At 41.3% G+C, this 15926-nt stretch overlaps 1 protein-coding gene across 1 annotated transcript in view; it reads left to right on the top strand.

Moving 5' to 3' along the window:
• MANBA (mannosidase beta) overlaps positions 1-15926 on the top strand; it is a 136938-nt gene that overhangs the window by 109948 nt on the left and 11064 nt on the right. The window contains exon 14 of the mRNA XM_081252712.1: positions 10816-10960. Coding sequence (XP_081108838.1) covers positions 10816-10960 — 145 coding nt within the window. The remainder of the gene's footprint in view (positions 1-10815; positions 10961-15926) is intronic.

The following is a 15926-nucleotide window of genomic DNA, read 5'->3' as shown; positions in this document are numbered from 1 at the left end:
CTAGTGCTTTCATTTATTCTTCACATATTTGTTGTGCATGTAATGAGGGCTAGAAGTTTGGGGATGTCCTTGAGAGACTCAGAGTCTTTAGGGATCCATTTTATCTACCCATGTTGCAAGTTACTTGATCATAAGAACTAAGAAAAAAAAGCAGGCTATGCTGTAGGCTCAGGTGTTGATGATACCTGCTACCCTGGAACAGTGTCTTGTTCGGTAAACAGCACTGAGATGTGATGGGGATCCAGGCCATGCTGAGCTTTTAAGTTGGGGGTAGGGTGGGTAAAGGAGGGGAATGAAGGTAAGATTAGTAACACAGTATATAATACACTAGTGTATTATATTTATATGCATCACGTAATTTAACAGTCAAGCAGACAATTAGCATTCTTTGCGTGTCCACTCAAACACCCGACCCTGGGGCAGGAAGGTGCCTTGTATACCTTCTCATGTAATCTAACATCTCTAGACATCTCTGTTACTGTTTCCATTTTAGACATGAGGAAACAGGCTCAGAAAGGTTTTTCCCAAGTTCTCAGGGCAATGAATGGAGCAGGTTTCTGCTTTTTAAACTATAATATTAAATCTCTTCACAATTGAGATAAGGGAAATTCTGTAACTACTGAGGTGGTTGGTTGAACTATAACATCAATTTTTAACAGTTAAGTAAAGCAGACTTCAGAAATTTGGCACAATAGAGAATATGAACAAAGCCAAAAGTTAATTCTTCGAAAAGATCAACAAAATTGAAAAACATTTAGCTAGCTTGGCCAAGAAAATAAGAGAGAAGACTCAATTTACTAAATCAGGAATGAAAGAGGGAACATTACTGTTGACCTTACAGAAATAAAAAGGGTGATAAGGAAATACTGTAAACAATTCTGTGACAAGTGATATATCCTAAACGAAATGGACAAATTCCTAGAAAGACACAAACTATGAAACCTGACTCAAGAAGAAATAGACAAGGGCTTCCCTGGTGGCGCAGTGGTTGAGAATCTGCCTGCCGATGGAGGGGACATGGGTTCGTGCCCCGGTCCGGGAAGATCCCACATGCCGCGGAGCCGCTGGGCCCATGAGCCATGGCTGCTGAGCCTGCGCGTCCGGAGCCTGTGCTCCACAACGGGAGAGGCCACAGCAGTGAGAGGCCCGCGTACCACACACACACACACACACACACACACACACAAAAAGAAATAGACAATATGAATAGACCTTTAACAACTAAAGAGATTGAGTTAGTAATTCAAAAACTTCCCTCACTAGTGAATTCTAAAAAAATATTTAAGGAAGAATTAACACAATCCTTCACAAACTCTTCAAAAAAATAGAAGAGGCGAAATTGCTTCCTAACTCATTCCGTGAAGGCATTGTTATCCTGATACTAAAACTGGACAAAGACATATCAAGAAAAGTACACTACAGACCAATATCCCTTATGAATATAGACAGAAGAAAGTCTTCAGCGAAGTAATAATCCAAATCCAGCAGCATATAAAAAGGTTTATATATCACAGTCAAGTGGGATTTATCTCAGGAATGCAGGGCTGGTTCAACGTATGAATGTCAATCAATGTAATACACCATATTAATAGAATAAAGGAAAAACAACTACATGATATTCTCAATAGATGAAGAAAAAGCACTAGCCAAAATCCAACACGCTTTCATGATAAAAAAATTCAACAAACTAGGAATAGAAAGGAGCTTCCTTGACCTGAAAAAGAACATCTGTGAAGAACCCATAGCTAATATCATATTTAATAGTGAAAGAAAGAGAGCTTTCCCCCTAAGATCAGGAACAAGACAACGATGCCTGCTCTTGTCACTTCTATTCAACATTGTACTGGAGATTCTAGTCAGCACAATTAGGCAAGAAAATGAAATAAAAGGCATCCAGATTGGAAAGAAAGAAGTAAAACTATATCTGCTGATGAATGATCTTATATATAGAAAACCATAAAAAAATCTACCTAAAACCTATTAGAACTAATAATTTAGCAACTTTGCTAAAATCCTATTGATATAGGATCAATATACAAATATCAGTTGTATTTTAAGCAATAAAAAGTTTGAAAATTAAATTAAGTAAACAGTAGTCTCAGAAAGTATATAATACTTTGGAACATATTTAACTAAAGAGACATAAGACTTGCACACTGAAAACTACAAAACATTATTGATGGCAATTAAGGAAATGGAAAGGCATTCTGTGTTCACGGATTAGAAGACTTAATAATGTGTCAGATGCCAGATGGCAGAACTCCCCAAATTGATCTACAGATTCAACACAACTCCTATCAAAATTCCTACTACTGCCTTTGGAGAAATGGGCAAAGTGATCCTAAAATTTATATAGAAATGCAAGGCACTAAGAATAGTCAAAACAATCTTGAAAAAGAAGAACAATTTTTTTTTTTTTTTTTTTTTCTTTTTGTGGTATGCGGGCCTCTCACTGCCGTGGCCTCTCCCGTTGCGGAGCACAGGCTCCGGACGCGCAGGCCCAGCGGCCACGGCTCACGGGCCCAGCCGCTCCGCGGCATATGGGATCCTCCCAGACCGGGGCACGAACCCGTATCCCCTGCATTGGCAGGCGGACTCTCAACCACTGCGCCACCAGGGAGGCCCAAGAAGAACAATTTTAAAACACTTCCTGCTTTTTTTTTTTTTTTTTTTTTTAGGTGTTGGGGGTAGTTTATTAATTAATTTATTTATTTTTGCTGTGTTGCGTCTTTGTTTCTGTGCAAGGGCTTTTTCTAGTTGTGGCAAGCGGGGGCCACTCTTCATTGCAGTGCACGGGCCTCTCACTATGGCGGCCTCTCTTGTTGCGGAGCACAGGCTCCAGACGCGCAGGCTCAGTAGTTGTGGCTCACGGGCCTAGTTGCTCCGCGGCATGTGGGATCCTCCCAGACCAGGGCTCAAACCCGTGTCCCCTGCATTAGCAGGCAGACTCTCAACCACTGTCTCACCAGGGAAGCCCCCAACACTTCCTGCTTTTAAAACTTACTACGAACTATAGTAATCAAGGCAGTGTGGTACTGGCATAAGGACAGACATACAGATTGATTAAAAAGACTTGAGAGTCAGAAATAAACACATACATCTCTGGTCAATTGATTTTCTACAAGGGTGCCAAGACAATAAAATGGAGAAAGAATAGTGTTTTGAACAAATGGTGCTAGAATAACTGAATATACACATGTCAGAGAATGAATTTGGACCTCTACCTCACACTGTATGCAAAAATAAAAATGGATTAAAGATCCAAATGTATGAAACTCTTAGAAGAAAACATAGGTGTAAATCTTTGTGAATTTTGATTAGGTAACAGTTTCTTAGATATGACACCAAAGCACAAGCAACCGAAGAAAAAAATAAATTGGACTTCATCAAAATTAAAAACTTCTGTGTGTCAAAGGACACTATCACAAAACTGAAAAGATAATCCACAGGATGGGAGAAAAAATTTGCAAGTCATATGTCTAATAAGGATGTAATTTCCAGAATATATTAAGAACTCTTACAACTCAATAATGAAGACAACCTAATTTACAAATGGGCAAAAGATTTGAAGAGACATTTCTCCAAAGAAAATGACCAATAGGTACATGAAAGGATGCACATTATTAGTCACTAGGGAAATGCAAATCAAAACCACATGAGATACCACTCATGTCCACTAGGATATCTAGAATTAAAAAAAAAAAGAAAATAACAAGTATTGGTAAGTGTATTGATCAGAATTCTCCAGAGAAACAGAACCAATATGATATATGTAGACATATAAAAGAGGAAAGTTGTTATAGGAATTGGCTCAAATGATTACAGAGGCTGAGAAATCCTACAGTCTGCCATCTGCAAGAAGGAGAAGCAGGAAAGCTGGTGGTATAATTCAGTTTGAGTCTTGAGGCCTGAGAACTGAGGGGCCATTGGTGTAAGTCCCAGAGTTCCAGGGCCCAAGAACCAGGAGCTCCAGTGTCAGAGGGTAAAAGAAGCTGTGTCCCAGCTCAAGAAGAGAGAGAGAATTCACCCTTCCTCTACCCTTTTGTTTGATTCAGGCCATCAACCAACTGGATGACGCTCACACTCTGGTGAGGACGGACCTTGTTTACTCAGTCTATTGAATCACCAAAAACATCCTCACAGACACACCCAGAAACAGTGTTCACCAGCTGTGTAGGCATCCCTTAACCCAGTCAAGTTCACACATAAAGTTAACCATCACAGTTAGGATGTGGAGAAATTAGAAACCTCAAATGTTGCTGGTGGGAATGTAAAATGGTACAGCTACTGTGGAAAAGTTTGTCAGTTTCTTAAAAAGTTAAACAGTTACCATAGGACACAGAAATTCTACTCTTAGGTATATATCCAAGAAAATTGAAAACATGTTCACACAAAAAGTTGTGTATAAATGTTCATAATAGCCAAAAAGTTAAAACAATCCAAATGTTTATCAGCCAATAAGTGGATAAACAAAATATGGCATATCCATACAATGAAATAGTATTCAGCAGAATAAAAAGGTTTGAAATACTGGTACATACTACACCATGGGTGAACCTTGAAAACTTCAGGCTAACTGAAGGAAGCCAGTCACAAAAGGCTATATATTGTATTATTCCACTTATGTGAAATGTCCAGAATAGGCAAATCCATAGAGACAGAATGTAGATGAGTGGCTTCCAGAAGCAGAGGAGAGAGGAGAGTGAGCAGGATCAGATGAACCAGTAGAGATTTTAGAGGGTGATGATGAAAATATTCTGGAATGTGGTAGTGGTGAGAGTTGCACAACCTGTGACTATACTAAAAACTAATGAATTATAAATTGTGAAAGAGTGAATTGTATAGTATGAATTATATCCAGTTAAAAAATGGCTTTATTGGAAGATTCTTATTGTCAGGATAATTTTAAGTAAATAAAGTATATAAATACCATCGTATCAGGAGAACTTATCACATGGCTTCTCCTAGTTCCAAGGGTAGAGGGTGTGGTTCTGAGCATGTAGCCCAGCTACAACTCTTATCACTCTGGAGGAAGGGGAGAATGGGTTTCTGTAGACAGCAGCCTTCATCACAGTGGCAGAGCTAGAATTGGAACCTAGGTCTTGGTGTCCTGGTCCAATTTCTTTTTCCCATACCGTGTTTCTCTAAGGAGACTGATTTCATAAGTGTAATCAAGCAAGCTGCTGAAAATAGGCATATTTTTGAACTAAAATAAGATTTGTCTGCTAACAGTGGGACTGAGTAACCTAGGAAATGACTAAGCATTTATCCTTCTCATATATAAAGATTGCTTTCTTTAGGAAAAGATGCAAGAATATATACATACAGGTACAATTTTTAAAGGGAAAGAGGCAGTTGCAGAGATTTTTTTTCCCCAGGGAAGTAGGATTGTACATTTTCCCTTTAAGATGGATGGTGGGCAATGGCCTTCTGCATTTTTATGAACAAAGGTGTCATTCATTAGCCCTAACTGGCACCCACTGGTTTGGATAAACCCAGATCCATGTTATAGGCGTGGCACCATCTGCCTGTGGAGGGTACTGCATGGTGCACGTGCCAGAACCCGGAGCACTGAAGAGCCTTGGTTATCACTTTCACACTAAACTCAGGTGTGATAGGCTACTAGTTAGAGCTTGCCTAGTGCCCTTTTCCTTTCATTCCTCACAAGGCTTAGGAGTCCTGCTTGCCTTAAAAATTTTTTTAAGTTTAAAAGGATTGCTAATGTTTACCTATTAAACCAGAAAAGGCAAATTACAGCTAGGAGGGCTTGCCTGGTGGTGCAGTGGTTGAGAGTCCACCTGCCGATGCAGGGGACGTGGGTTCGTGCCCCGGTCCAGGAAGATCCCACGTGCCACGGAGCGGCTGGGCCCGTGAGCCATGTCTGCTGAGCCTGCGCGTCCGGAGCCTGTGCTCCGCAACGGGAGAGGCCACAACAGTGAGAGGCCCGTGTACCACACACAAAAAAAAAATTACAGCTAGGAAATTGTTAGAATAGATATACAGAAATAAATATATTTGCAGGTAGTTCTGAGAATTGAAATAGTTCAGGGACTGAAAACTCAAATGTTTGTAGGGGCCAGGCGGGTAATTTAAATGGATGAGAGTCTGAATATTGGGGATTGTGGCAAAATGGAGCATACAGGCCCTGACTTAAGACATTAGACGACAACAAGAAGAAACAAAAAGCACACACTCTGTGAGCCAATTAAAACCTGCGTGGGGCTGAGTTCTGCCTGGAGGCTAGCAGTTTATGGCAGCCTCTTGACTGGAACATAATATAGCAATGTGCAACAAGGACTTTAAAATGTGTCATATATTATTATCAAAAGAGACAACAGAAGAGGCAAAGAAATTAATTTGGACATAAAATGTTCTTTGCTCTTGTATTTAAAGAAAAAATCTGCAAACCATTTAAATGCCAAATAATTATTGGAGAATGATTCATCAAACTATGGTATAACTATGGAATCATTCAGAGCACAGAGATATATAGAAAATGCCAGGGCATCACATGGAAATGTACACATGTGAAAATTAAGTGAGAGTAGAGTACAAAATTATAAATGTATATAAGTTACAGTATGTGTTAACAAAGATCAGGAAGGAATTTGGAGCGTTGTAAAAAATTTGCCACTCATCAGACTTTTTCCCCCTGAAAAGAAGCTTAAATTCACCATGAAGAAAATGCAGGTCACCTCTACCAAGCCCATCAGTAAAATATCTAATTGTCCTTTGGATTAGATCCAACTAAGCACAAGCATGACTGTTTCAATAGATATGGCTTTGTCCTAGAAGTTTTTATTTTTGCCCGAAAGAGATGACTTAATTTCCTACTCTGGTATACACTGATGTTTTGTTCCCTACCTCAAAATTCTGATTTTTACTTTTCTCCTATTCACCCTGTTTATAAATCTGGATCCAAGGAAACGGATTCCAGTCCCAAACTTCTTTTTTGTTTTTGTGGTACACGGGCCTCTCACTGCTGTGGCCTCTCCCGTTGTGGAGCACAGGCTCCGGACGCACAGGCTCAGCGGCCATGGCTCACGGGCCCAGCCGCTCCGTGGCATGTGGGATCCTCCCAGACCGGGGCACGAACCCGTGTCCCCTGCATCGGCAGGCGGACTCTCAACCACTGCGCCACCAGGGAAGCCCCCAAACTTCTTGAGTGACGCCCCTGCCTCCATTCTACTCGTGAGTCCACGCTGAACCAAGTCCCAAAGCAGAATATTGCAGGTCCTTTGGCTTCCTTGGTGTATCAGTAATGGCCCAGGCTTTGGAGATACTTCAGATCCTGGAAGTTCCAGAATTGTTGGCCAACACCCAAAGTGGAGTGTCCATGGTGGTGGCCATTTGATGCCTGTGCTTGGCCTGTCAGGGCTGGGCTAGCACCTCTGGAGTGTCTGGGGATCAGAATGCCTCTCCCCGTGTGTTCCTTATTGGTGTGATGAGGGCTTCCTCATCTTTTCCTCCTGTGATCCCTTTACACACAGTCCATAAAGCCTTAGCCGATTTTTCAGGAATCTCAGGACGAGAACAGAGAGTTCTTGTTGTTGGTTGGTGGGGACGTTATTTGGGGGCTCAGGTGATTTAAATAAGTTCAGATATTATCAACTTTTAAAAACAAATACAAAGGTTACTTTCCATGCTGATGTGAGGTTAAATCTCTAGCGGGCATGCACTGATAATTGGAGCTGTTCTCAGATCTGTTTCTACTAAGATTTCATTTGGCTGCTTTATCTTCACTGAACTTCCTAGAAATCGCTCCACAACACTGATTTTCTACAATAACTCGGCAAACCTGTGAACGCTTAATCAAGGGACTTGATTTCTCTGTGCCTAGCTATCCAGGCCTAGAAGTAGATAAATCTCTTTCTTCTTTAGTTCAGACGAGATTGGTATTTTTAGAAGGAACTTGGTTAGAGATCCTGAGTCTAATTGTTACTCACTGGGGTCCTTGGACTCTTAATCAGTAGAAATTGATAAGAGGCCAGAGGAGAATTTCAGGCAAGATTTTATCAGGACTTGTGCTGCAGCATGAGGGAGCGAAAACAAGTAACAGGTGCCGTTGGTTCCCTGGCTCCTTAAAAGGGGTGAGGCTGGAGGCGGACTGGTGGGTTGGCTGGGAGGTGTAGTTTAGGTGGTCTGTGCACCCCTTGGTGGTGCTGTGTGCAGGGGTCATGCGCAGTACCCTGCTTTTGCTTCCGACACCTCAGAAATGGCAGTTGGTTTGTGGCCTTTTTGTATCTGATTGTTCATAATTTGCTCGCACTGTGAGTGTGTGCAGCTAGTTTTAGTCCTGTATAGTTTCTTTGCATTCTGCTGCTTGAGGAGACGTTTGTCCAGGTGCAAGCACTCTGGTGAAGGGTCCCAGGTCCCAGGCTATCTCGTAATTGCAGATTAACTTGACTGTTATAGATCATAGTTCTTAGGCCTATTTTTCATATTTCATTCCTTGACTTAGTGCTAGACTAATATATTCAGAGAGTATCCTGTGGTCATTTTGAGCTGGCACCCCTGCCACTCTGTTCGTGAGATTCTTACTTTCTTTAGAGTGTTGTTTGCCTGCTATCAGTGCTGCGCTCCCCGTGGTCTGGTTCCTCAATGGAAAGGCTTTTTTTTTTTTTTTTGCGGTACGCGGGCCTCTCACTGTTGTGGCCTCTCCCATTGCGGAGCACAGGCTCCGGACGCGCAGGCTCAGCGGCCGTGGCTCACGGGCCCAGCCGCTCCGCGGCATGTGGGATCCTCCCAGACCGGGTCACGAACCCACGTCCCCTGCATCGGCAGGCGGACTCTCAACCACTGCGCCACCAGGGAAGCCCAAGAAAGGGCATTTCTTCACCTGCTCACAGGTAACATCACTTCTTGCCTAGAAGATTATAATAGATTTCTAAATGGTCTCCCCGAATGCCGTCTAGTCCCCTGACTCCTTTCAGCGGTCAGAGGTGCCTGTTGCAAATGCAAGTCTGGTCACTTCACCCTTTAGCTTAAAAGCTTTCTGTGACTCCACTTGCCTTTAGGACGCATCCCAAACCTTCCCAGGTCTGGCCCCTGCATCCCACCAGTCTTGCCACCATTGCTGCCGGCTCTCTGAGTTCAGGCTGCCTTGGCCCTCTTTCAGTTCTTTGCTGTGCATTCTCCTCTCACCACACGTGTCCTCTCTGGCTACAGGGTTCTGTCCTCTCTCCTCTTTCCTGTACTTCGAGGCCAATCCCCCTCCTCAGCTAGACCCATTTCCCCTCCTATCCAGGCTCCTAACCTCACACACCTCTCTTTCTTAGCCCTCATTACTGTTTAAAGTTTCCATATATTTGTGATTCTTTGGTTAAGGTTTGTCTTCTACACAAGCCAATACGCTCCACAAGGGAGGGCTGTCTGTTTTTCCTGGGAGCGGGGCTTACCATTACCAGCATGCAGCACACACTGTAGGTATTTATTGAATTTTTATTGAACGGCCATGATTTCTGCTCGCTTTACCCTTCTGGAGTTTGACAGCTCTGCATCATGTAAGTTGTAACTTCATCTGTGACTTCCTCACTGGCCAGCTCTCCTCGGTCGAAAGGTCTGGCTTCACTGGAGCTTTTCTAGCTTTTTAGGAAGGCCTCTGAACTTAGTCTTCTAGTGGCCATATATGCATCCCTCTTTTTCCTCCTCTGTGAAAATCCAGACCCTACTCTAAGGCCGTCCTTTTCTCTGACTGGGGAATCCTTGCAGCTCTGACTGTCTCTCCAGGTTCTCCTTGGTGACCTCTCCTAATGAGCTCAGTGACCTCTTATTCATGAGCCTCTCCTAACTACAGCTCCAAGCTAAGAGATGTGATACCCATAGTGTCAGTAACAGCAGCAATAAAGGAGACTGGTTTTTCAATGATGATGACAGTAATTAAGGGTCTTGCATGAAGCTTTTTCATGCCTCTTAAATAAGAACTAAATTTACTTGTCTGTTTGTTGCAGTTTACCATCTGTTCTGCTATAACGAAGGAATTGCATTCATAAGAAGTTTTACATTATCAAAAGGCATGATATAAAAACAATTCCTTGACTAGAAGAAAGGGGTTAGGGATTTGACAATATCAGAGTCATAATATAGTTCTTTTTCTATAGAATTTTTTTCTAATAAACTATTTTCTTAATAGCCACGAATGTGTTAGTAAAACCCATCACTGCACAAAACTTAGTGTTTGACTACATATAGCATTTGCTCTGGAATCACAGTCTTTGTTTTCCATCGCCTCCACTATCGTTGGCAAAGAACCTATTTCCACGATTACCTGATTACCCATTGTTAAGCCCAATACCAAGCTTCCCTACTAAGGGGTTGGTTCCAGATCTAATATAATGATGGTATATATAATGGTAATTAAGTTCCCAAATTTATTCAAGCCTATAATTTTCCCAGATCTAGACAGCCTACCTCAAGCAAAAACACCTGTGTTTTTTAAAAATCTTGCAATGGACTAAACTTCTCTTTTTCTGAATAACCTTTTTTTTAAGGTTGAAGTGTAGTTGATTTACAATGTTGTAAGTTTCTGGTGTACAGCAACATGATTCAGTTATACATATATATATATTCTTTTTCATATTTTCCATTATGGTTTATTACAGGATACAGAATATAGTTCCCTGTGCTATACAGTAGGGCCTTGTTGTTTATTCTATATATAGTAGTTTGCATCTGCTAGTCCCAAACTCCCAATTCAACCCTCGCCCTGCCCCTTGGCAACCACAAGGCTGTTCTCTATATCTGTGAGTCTGTTTCTGTTTTGCAGATAAGTTCACTTGAAAAACACCTGTGTTGTAATGTTTTCCCCTGAATCAGGTGATGCAAGCCCAGTGTGTCAAAACAGAAACTGAATTCTACCGCCGCAGTCGCAGCGAGATAGTGGATGGAGAAGGGCACACCATGGGAGCACTTTATTGGCAGTTGAATGACATCTGGCAGGCTCCTTCCTGGTCTTCTCTGGGTAAGTGTTTCAGCATTCTTTGTGTGAGTGAGAGAAAGCCATACCTGTGGGGAGAGGCACTGAGAGAGCACAGAGCTGGAGGGGTCAGATGAATCCAAGCAGGACTCCAGGGAGAGGAGGCTGTCCAGCTGCTGGTCTCGGAGCTGCGGCCTCCTCTCCCACCTTCACAGTCTTTCCAGGAGCCTTAGAGGCAGCCTCACTATGAGTTCTGAGCTGTGCAGTCGCAAAAGCAGGCGAAGGAAGGGAAAGATTCGTGCATGAAGATCTCAGCCATGTGTCTTCTGATTGTTGCTTAGAATTTTGAATTAAGTTACTTAAGAGGACTTTCCAGGGCAAAAGGAGATTGACATAAGCACACCTTCTTCTGTTTAGGAGAATCCAATCACAGGAAAGTTTGGCCCAGCTGAGTGTTAAAATGCCCCTTTGCTGACTCCCCTTCAAGTCCATCAGGTCATCTTTCTTTTGCCCTGTTGATCTCTTGGGGGAAAGGGAATTGAGTGAGAAATCCAAGTAAGAAGGTTTATCAGGTGAACCTGTCTGTTCAACGAGGAACAGGTGAGATGGCTGACATTGTACTTGCAGTTTGAATGATTAAATCCAGTTTGGTGCATTAAAAAAAATTAAGGTGTAATAATGAATGTTGGCCTTCACTAGAGGTGATTTGAAGCCAAGTTCAGTTAATGATATAAACAAAAGTTTTGGGTCAAAAATGAGGCAAGGCCATAAAGTAAGAAGGCCATTTTGCTGGGTGAGGCTCTTAAACAAGCTGAGAATGCAGATCACAGAGTTCCTTCCCCACATGCTTTGAATAATGCTCATCACCTCCTGCAGGGAACTGCAGCCTTGATCAGGTTTCCCTGATCAAACTCTTTATCTACACCAACCAGAGAAAAGGGTATTGAATGAGAATCAGGGGGTAGATGCTAGGGGAGTAGCCTTTCTGGGACGCTTGAACTGGAGAAAGAGATATTGTTCAGAGACACTTGGAGCCTGACCCTGCTTCCTGTCTGCGGATGAGGTGGTGGTCTTCTGAAGCTGAGTTCGGTTCAAGAAATGGGAGAGCCCAGGCTTTGTAACTCTTCCCTTAAATGACCCTCTGTTCTTCAGAAAGGATTTAAGAGTATGACGGCAGAGTAAGAATTTGTCTGCCTTCTAAACTCTGGCAGGACAATGCATTCGAGGAGAGGGTCACCATCTCCTGGGGGTGTCACCGTTTAGTAACTAAGGTGTGCATCACTGAGACCTTTTGCTTCAACTGCTGTCCTCTTGAATGTCTTTTGTTTGTGGCCTTGATTGCTGCAACCACGCATTTGAAGCCTTTCTCCTGTAATGGATGCCGCACGTGAGAGTATGTAAGTTATCTCGGGTCCAAGCCATTTTCCATTTATCAGAAAACTTTCCAAATATAAGTTCCAGTTCATTTCATAGATCTAATTGGAAAGGCCTCTCCGCCCTTCCCCTCTCATTGTTATCTTTATGGGGCAATACTAAGAGTTGGAATTGAAGTGCTGGAGAGTTGAACTTCTGCAAAACCTAAAGAAATTAGTTCTAGCCTGAACCTCAAAACCGTGTTCCTTCATCTCAACAGCTTGCACTGGTGAATTCGGGAAGTGCACCCCCATCCTCTCTCCCCCTCTCTCCCACCCACTTTTCCTCATCTTACTCTCTCTCCCTCTCACTGTATACCTCTCTCTGAAGCTGTCCGGTGATGCAGTGTTTTGTGGAGAAGGATCTTCTTTCTGAAATAGAGGCATGTTGAAATATTTTTTAGTTTGTGGGTTTAGCATACTGGAGGTGCCAACAGGGCACAGGATTCTGCAGGTTCTTGATAGCTTCTAATTGTATTTGAGGAATTGTCATTAATTGTCATGCGTTTGGATGTTCCCCTCCAGTCTGAACTTACCAGCCATATTTGTGATTGTGGTTGCTTTGTTTCACTCAGAGGATTTTGTGCCTATGGGAAATGGAGACTTTGAGTTCTAAGTAAGTTTATTTTTTAAAAAAATATTTAATTTATTATTTATCTATTTTTATTGAGGTATAGTTGATCTACAATATTAGTTTCAGGCGTACAATATAGTGATTCAAAAAATTTTTTTTTTTTTTTTTTGCGGTACGCGGGCCTCTCGCTGTTGCGGCCTCTCCCGTTGCGGAGCACAGGCTCCGGACGTGCAGGCTCAGCGGCCATGGCTCACGGGCCCGGCCGCTCCGCGGCATGTGGGATCTTCCCGGACCGGGGCACGAACCCATGTCCCCTGCATTGGCAGGCGGACTCTCAACCACTGGGCCAGGGAAGCCCTCAAAATTTTATAGATTATACTCCATTGAAAGTTATTATAGAATATTGGCTATATTCCCTGTGCTCTACAGTATAGCCTTGTAGCTTATTTATTTTATACATAGTCGTTTGTACTTCTTAATCTGCTGTCCCTGTGTTGCACTTTGCTCCTTCCTTCTCCCCACGAGTAACCAATAGTTTGTTCTCTATATCTGTGAGTCTGTTTCTGTTCTGTTATATTCATCCATTTGTTTCATTTTTTAGATTACACATATAAATGATAACATATAGAGTATTTGTCTTTCTCTGTCTGACTTATTTCACTAAGCATAATACCCCCCAGGTCCATCCATGTGTTGCAAATGGCAAAATTTCATACTTTTATGGGCAAGTAATATTCCATTGCATATATATATATATATATATATATATATATATATATATACCACATCTTCTTTATCCATTCATCTGTTGATGGACACTTAGGTTGCTTCCACATCTTTGCTCTTGTAAATAATGCTGCAGTGAACATTGGGGTGCATGTATCTTTTCGAATTCATGTTTTTATTTTCTTTGGATATATACCCAGGAGTGGAATGGCCAGGTCTTATAGTTCTATTTTTAGTTTTTTTTGAGGCACCTCCATCCTGTTTTCCATAGTGGCCGCATCAATTTACATTACCACCAACACTGTAGGAGGGTTCCCTTTTTCTCCACATCCTTGCCAACATTTATTCTTTGTGGTCGTTTTGATTATAGTCTTTCTGACCTCATTGTGGTTTTGATTTGCATCCCTGATGATCAACAATGTTGAGCATCTTTTCATATGCCTGTTGGCCATCTGTATGTCTTATTTCGAAAAATGTCTATTCAGGTCTCCTCCCCATTTTTTGATTGGGTTGTTTGTTTTTTCTAGATTGAGTTGTATGAGCTGTTTATATATTTTTGTATATTAACCCCTTATCGGTCGTATCATTTGCAAATATTTCCTCCCAATCAGTAGGCTGTCTTTTCATTGTGTTTGTGGTTTCTTTTGCTATGCAGAAGCTTTTAAGATTAATTAGATCCATTTGTTTATTTTTGCTTTTGTTTCTTTTGCTTTAGGAGACAGAACCAAAACAATATTGCTACAATTGATGTCAGAGTATCCTGCCTATGTTTTCCTCCAGGAAGTTTATGGTTTCTGGTCTTACATTTAGGTCCTTAATCCAGTTTGAGTTTATTGTTTGTAACTGGTGTGAGAAAATGTTCTAATTTCATTCTTTTACGTGTAGCTGTCCAGTTTTCCCAGTACCATTCATTGAAGAGTGTGTCTTTTCTCCACTGTATATTCTTGCCTCCTTTGTCGTAGAGTAATTGACCATAAGTGTGTGGGTTTATTTCTGGGCTCACTATTCTGTTCTATTGATATATGTGTCTGTTTTTGTGCCAGTACTGTACTGTTTTGATGACTAGCTTTGTAGTATAGTCTGAAGTCTGGAAGCATGATACCTATAGCGCTATTCTTCTTTCTGAAGATTGTTTTCACTGTTTGGGGTCTTTTGTGTTTCCATACAAATTTTAGAATGATTTGTTCTAGTTCTGTGAAATATGCCATTAGTATTTTGATATGGATTGCACTGAATCTGTAGATTGCCTTGAGTAGTGTGGTCATTCTAACAATGTTAGTCCTATCTATGAACACAGTATCTCTTTCCGTTTGTTTGTGTTGTCTCCAGTTTCTTTCATCAGTGTCTTATAATTTTCCATGTACAGGTATTTTCCCTCCTTAGTTAGATTTATTCCTAGGTATTTTATTCTTTTTGATGTGATGGTAAATGGGATTGTATACTTAATTCCTCTCTTATACTTTGTTGTTAGTGTATAGAAATGCAACAAATTTCTGTATATTAATTCTGTGCCCTTTGACTTTACCAAATTCATTGATGAGCTCTAGTAGATTTTGGTGCTGTCTTTAGGATTTTCCTTCTTCTTTTTTTTTTTTTCATGTAATGTCTGAAACATTTATATTAACATATTTCCATACAAATAACCCAAAGAAAATTTAGTATTAGTTGTTTTTGTTTGTTTTTTTATACTGCAGGAGGATTTTCTAAGTATAGTATCATGTCATCTGCCAACAGTGACAGTTTTCCTTCTTCCTTTCCAATTTGTATTCTTTTTATTTTTTTTTGTCTGATTGCTGTGGTTACGACTTCCAATACTATGTTGAATAAAACTGGGAGAGTGGGCATCTTTGTCTTGTTCCTGATCTTAGAGGAAGTGCTTTCAGCTTTTCACTGTTGAGTATGATGTGAGCTGTGGGCTTATCATATATGGCCTTTATTATGTTGAGGTATGTTCCCTCCATACCCATCCATTTATGGTAAAACATAAATGGGTATTGAATTTTGTCAAAAGCTATTTCTGCATTCATTGAGATGATCATATGGTTTTTGCCTGGTTTTGGAATCAGGTTGATGCTGGCCACATGGAATGAGTTCAGAAGCTTCCTTCCTCTTCCATTTTCTGGAAGAGTTTGAGAAGGATTGGTATTAATTTTTCTTTGAATGTTTGGTAGAATTTATCAGTGAAGCCGTCTAGTCCTGGACTTTTGTTTTTTGGGAGGTTTTTTTTTTTTTTTTTTCTTGACTGTGTGCGGGCTTTCTCTAGTTGTGGCAAGCGGGAGCTACTTTTTGTTGAGGTGCG

This window comes from Mesoplodon bidens (genome assembly GCF_964165515.1).
Source record: "Mesoplodon bidens genome assembly, chromosome: 1".
NCBI lineage: Eukaryota > Metazoa > Chordata > Mammalia > Artiodactyla > Ziphiidae > Mesoplodon > Mesoplodon bidens.
The sequence above is the reverse complement of the archived record's forward strand: the minus strand, read 5'-3'. Positions and strand labels throughout refer to the sequence as shown.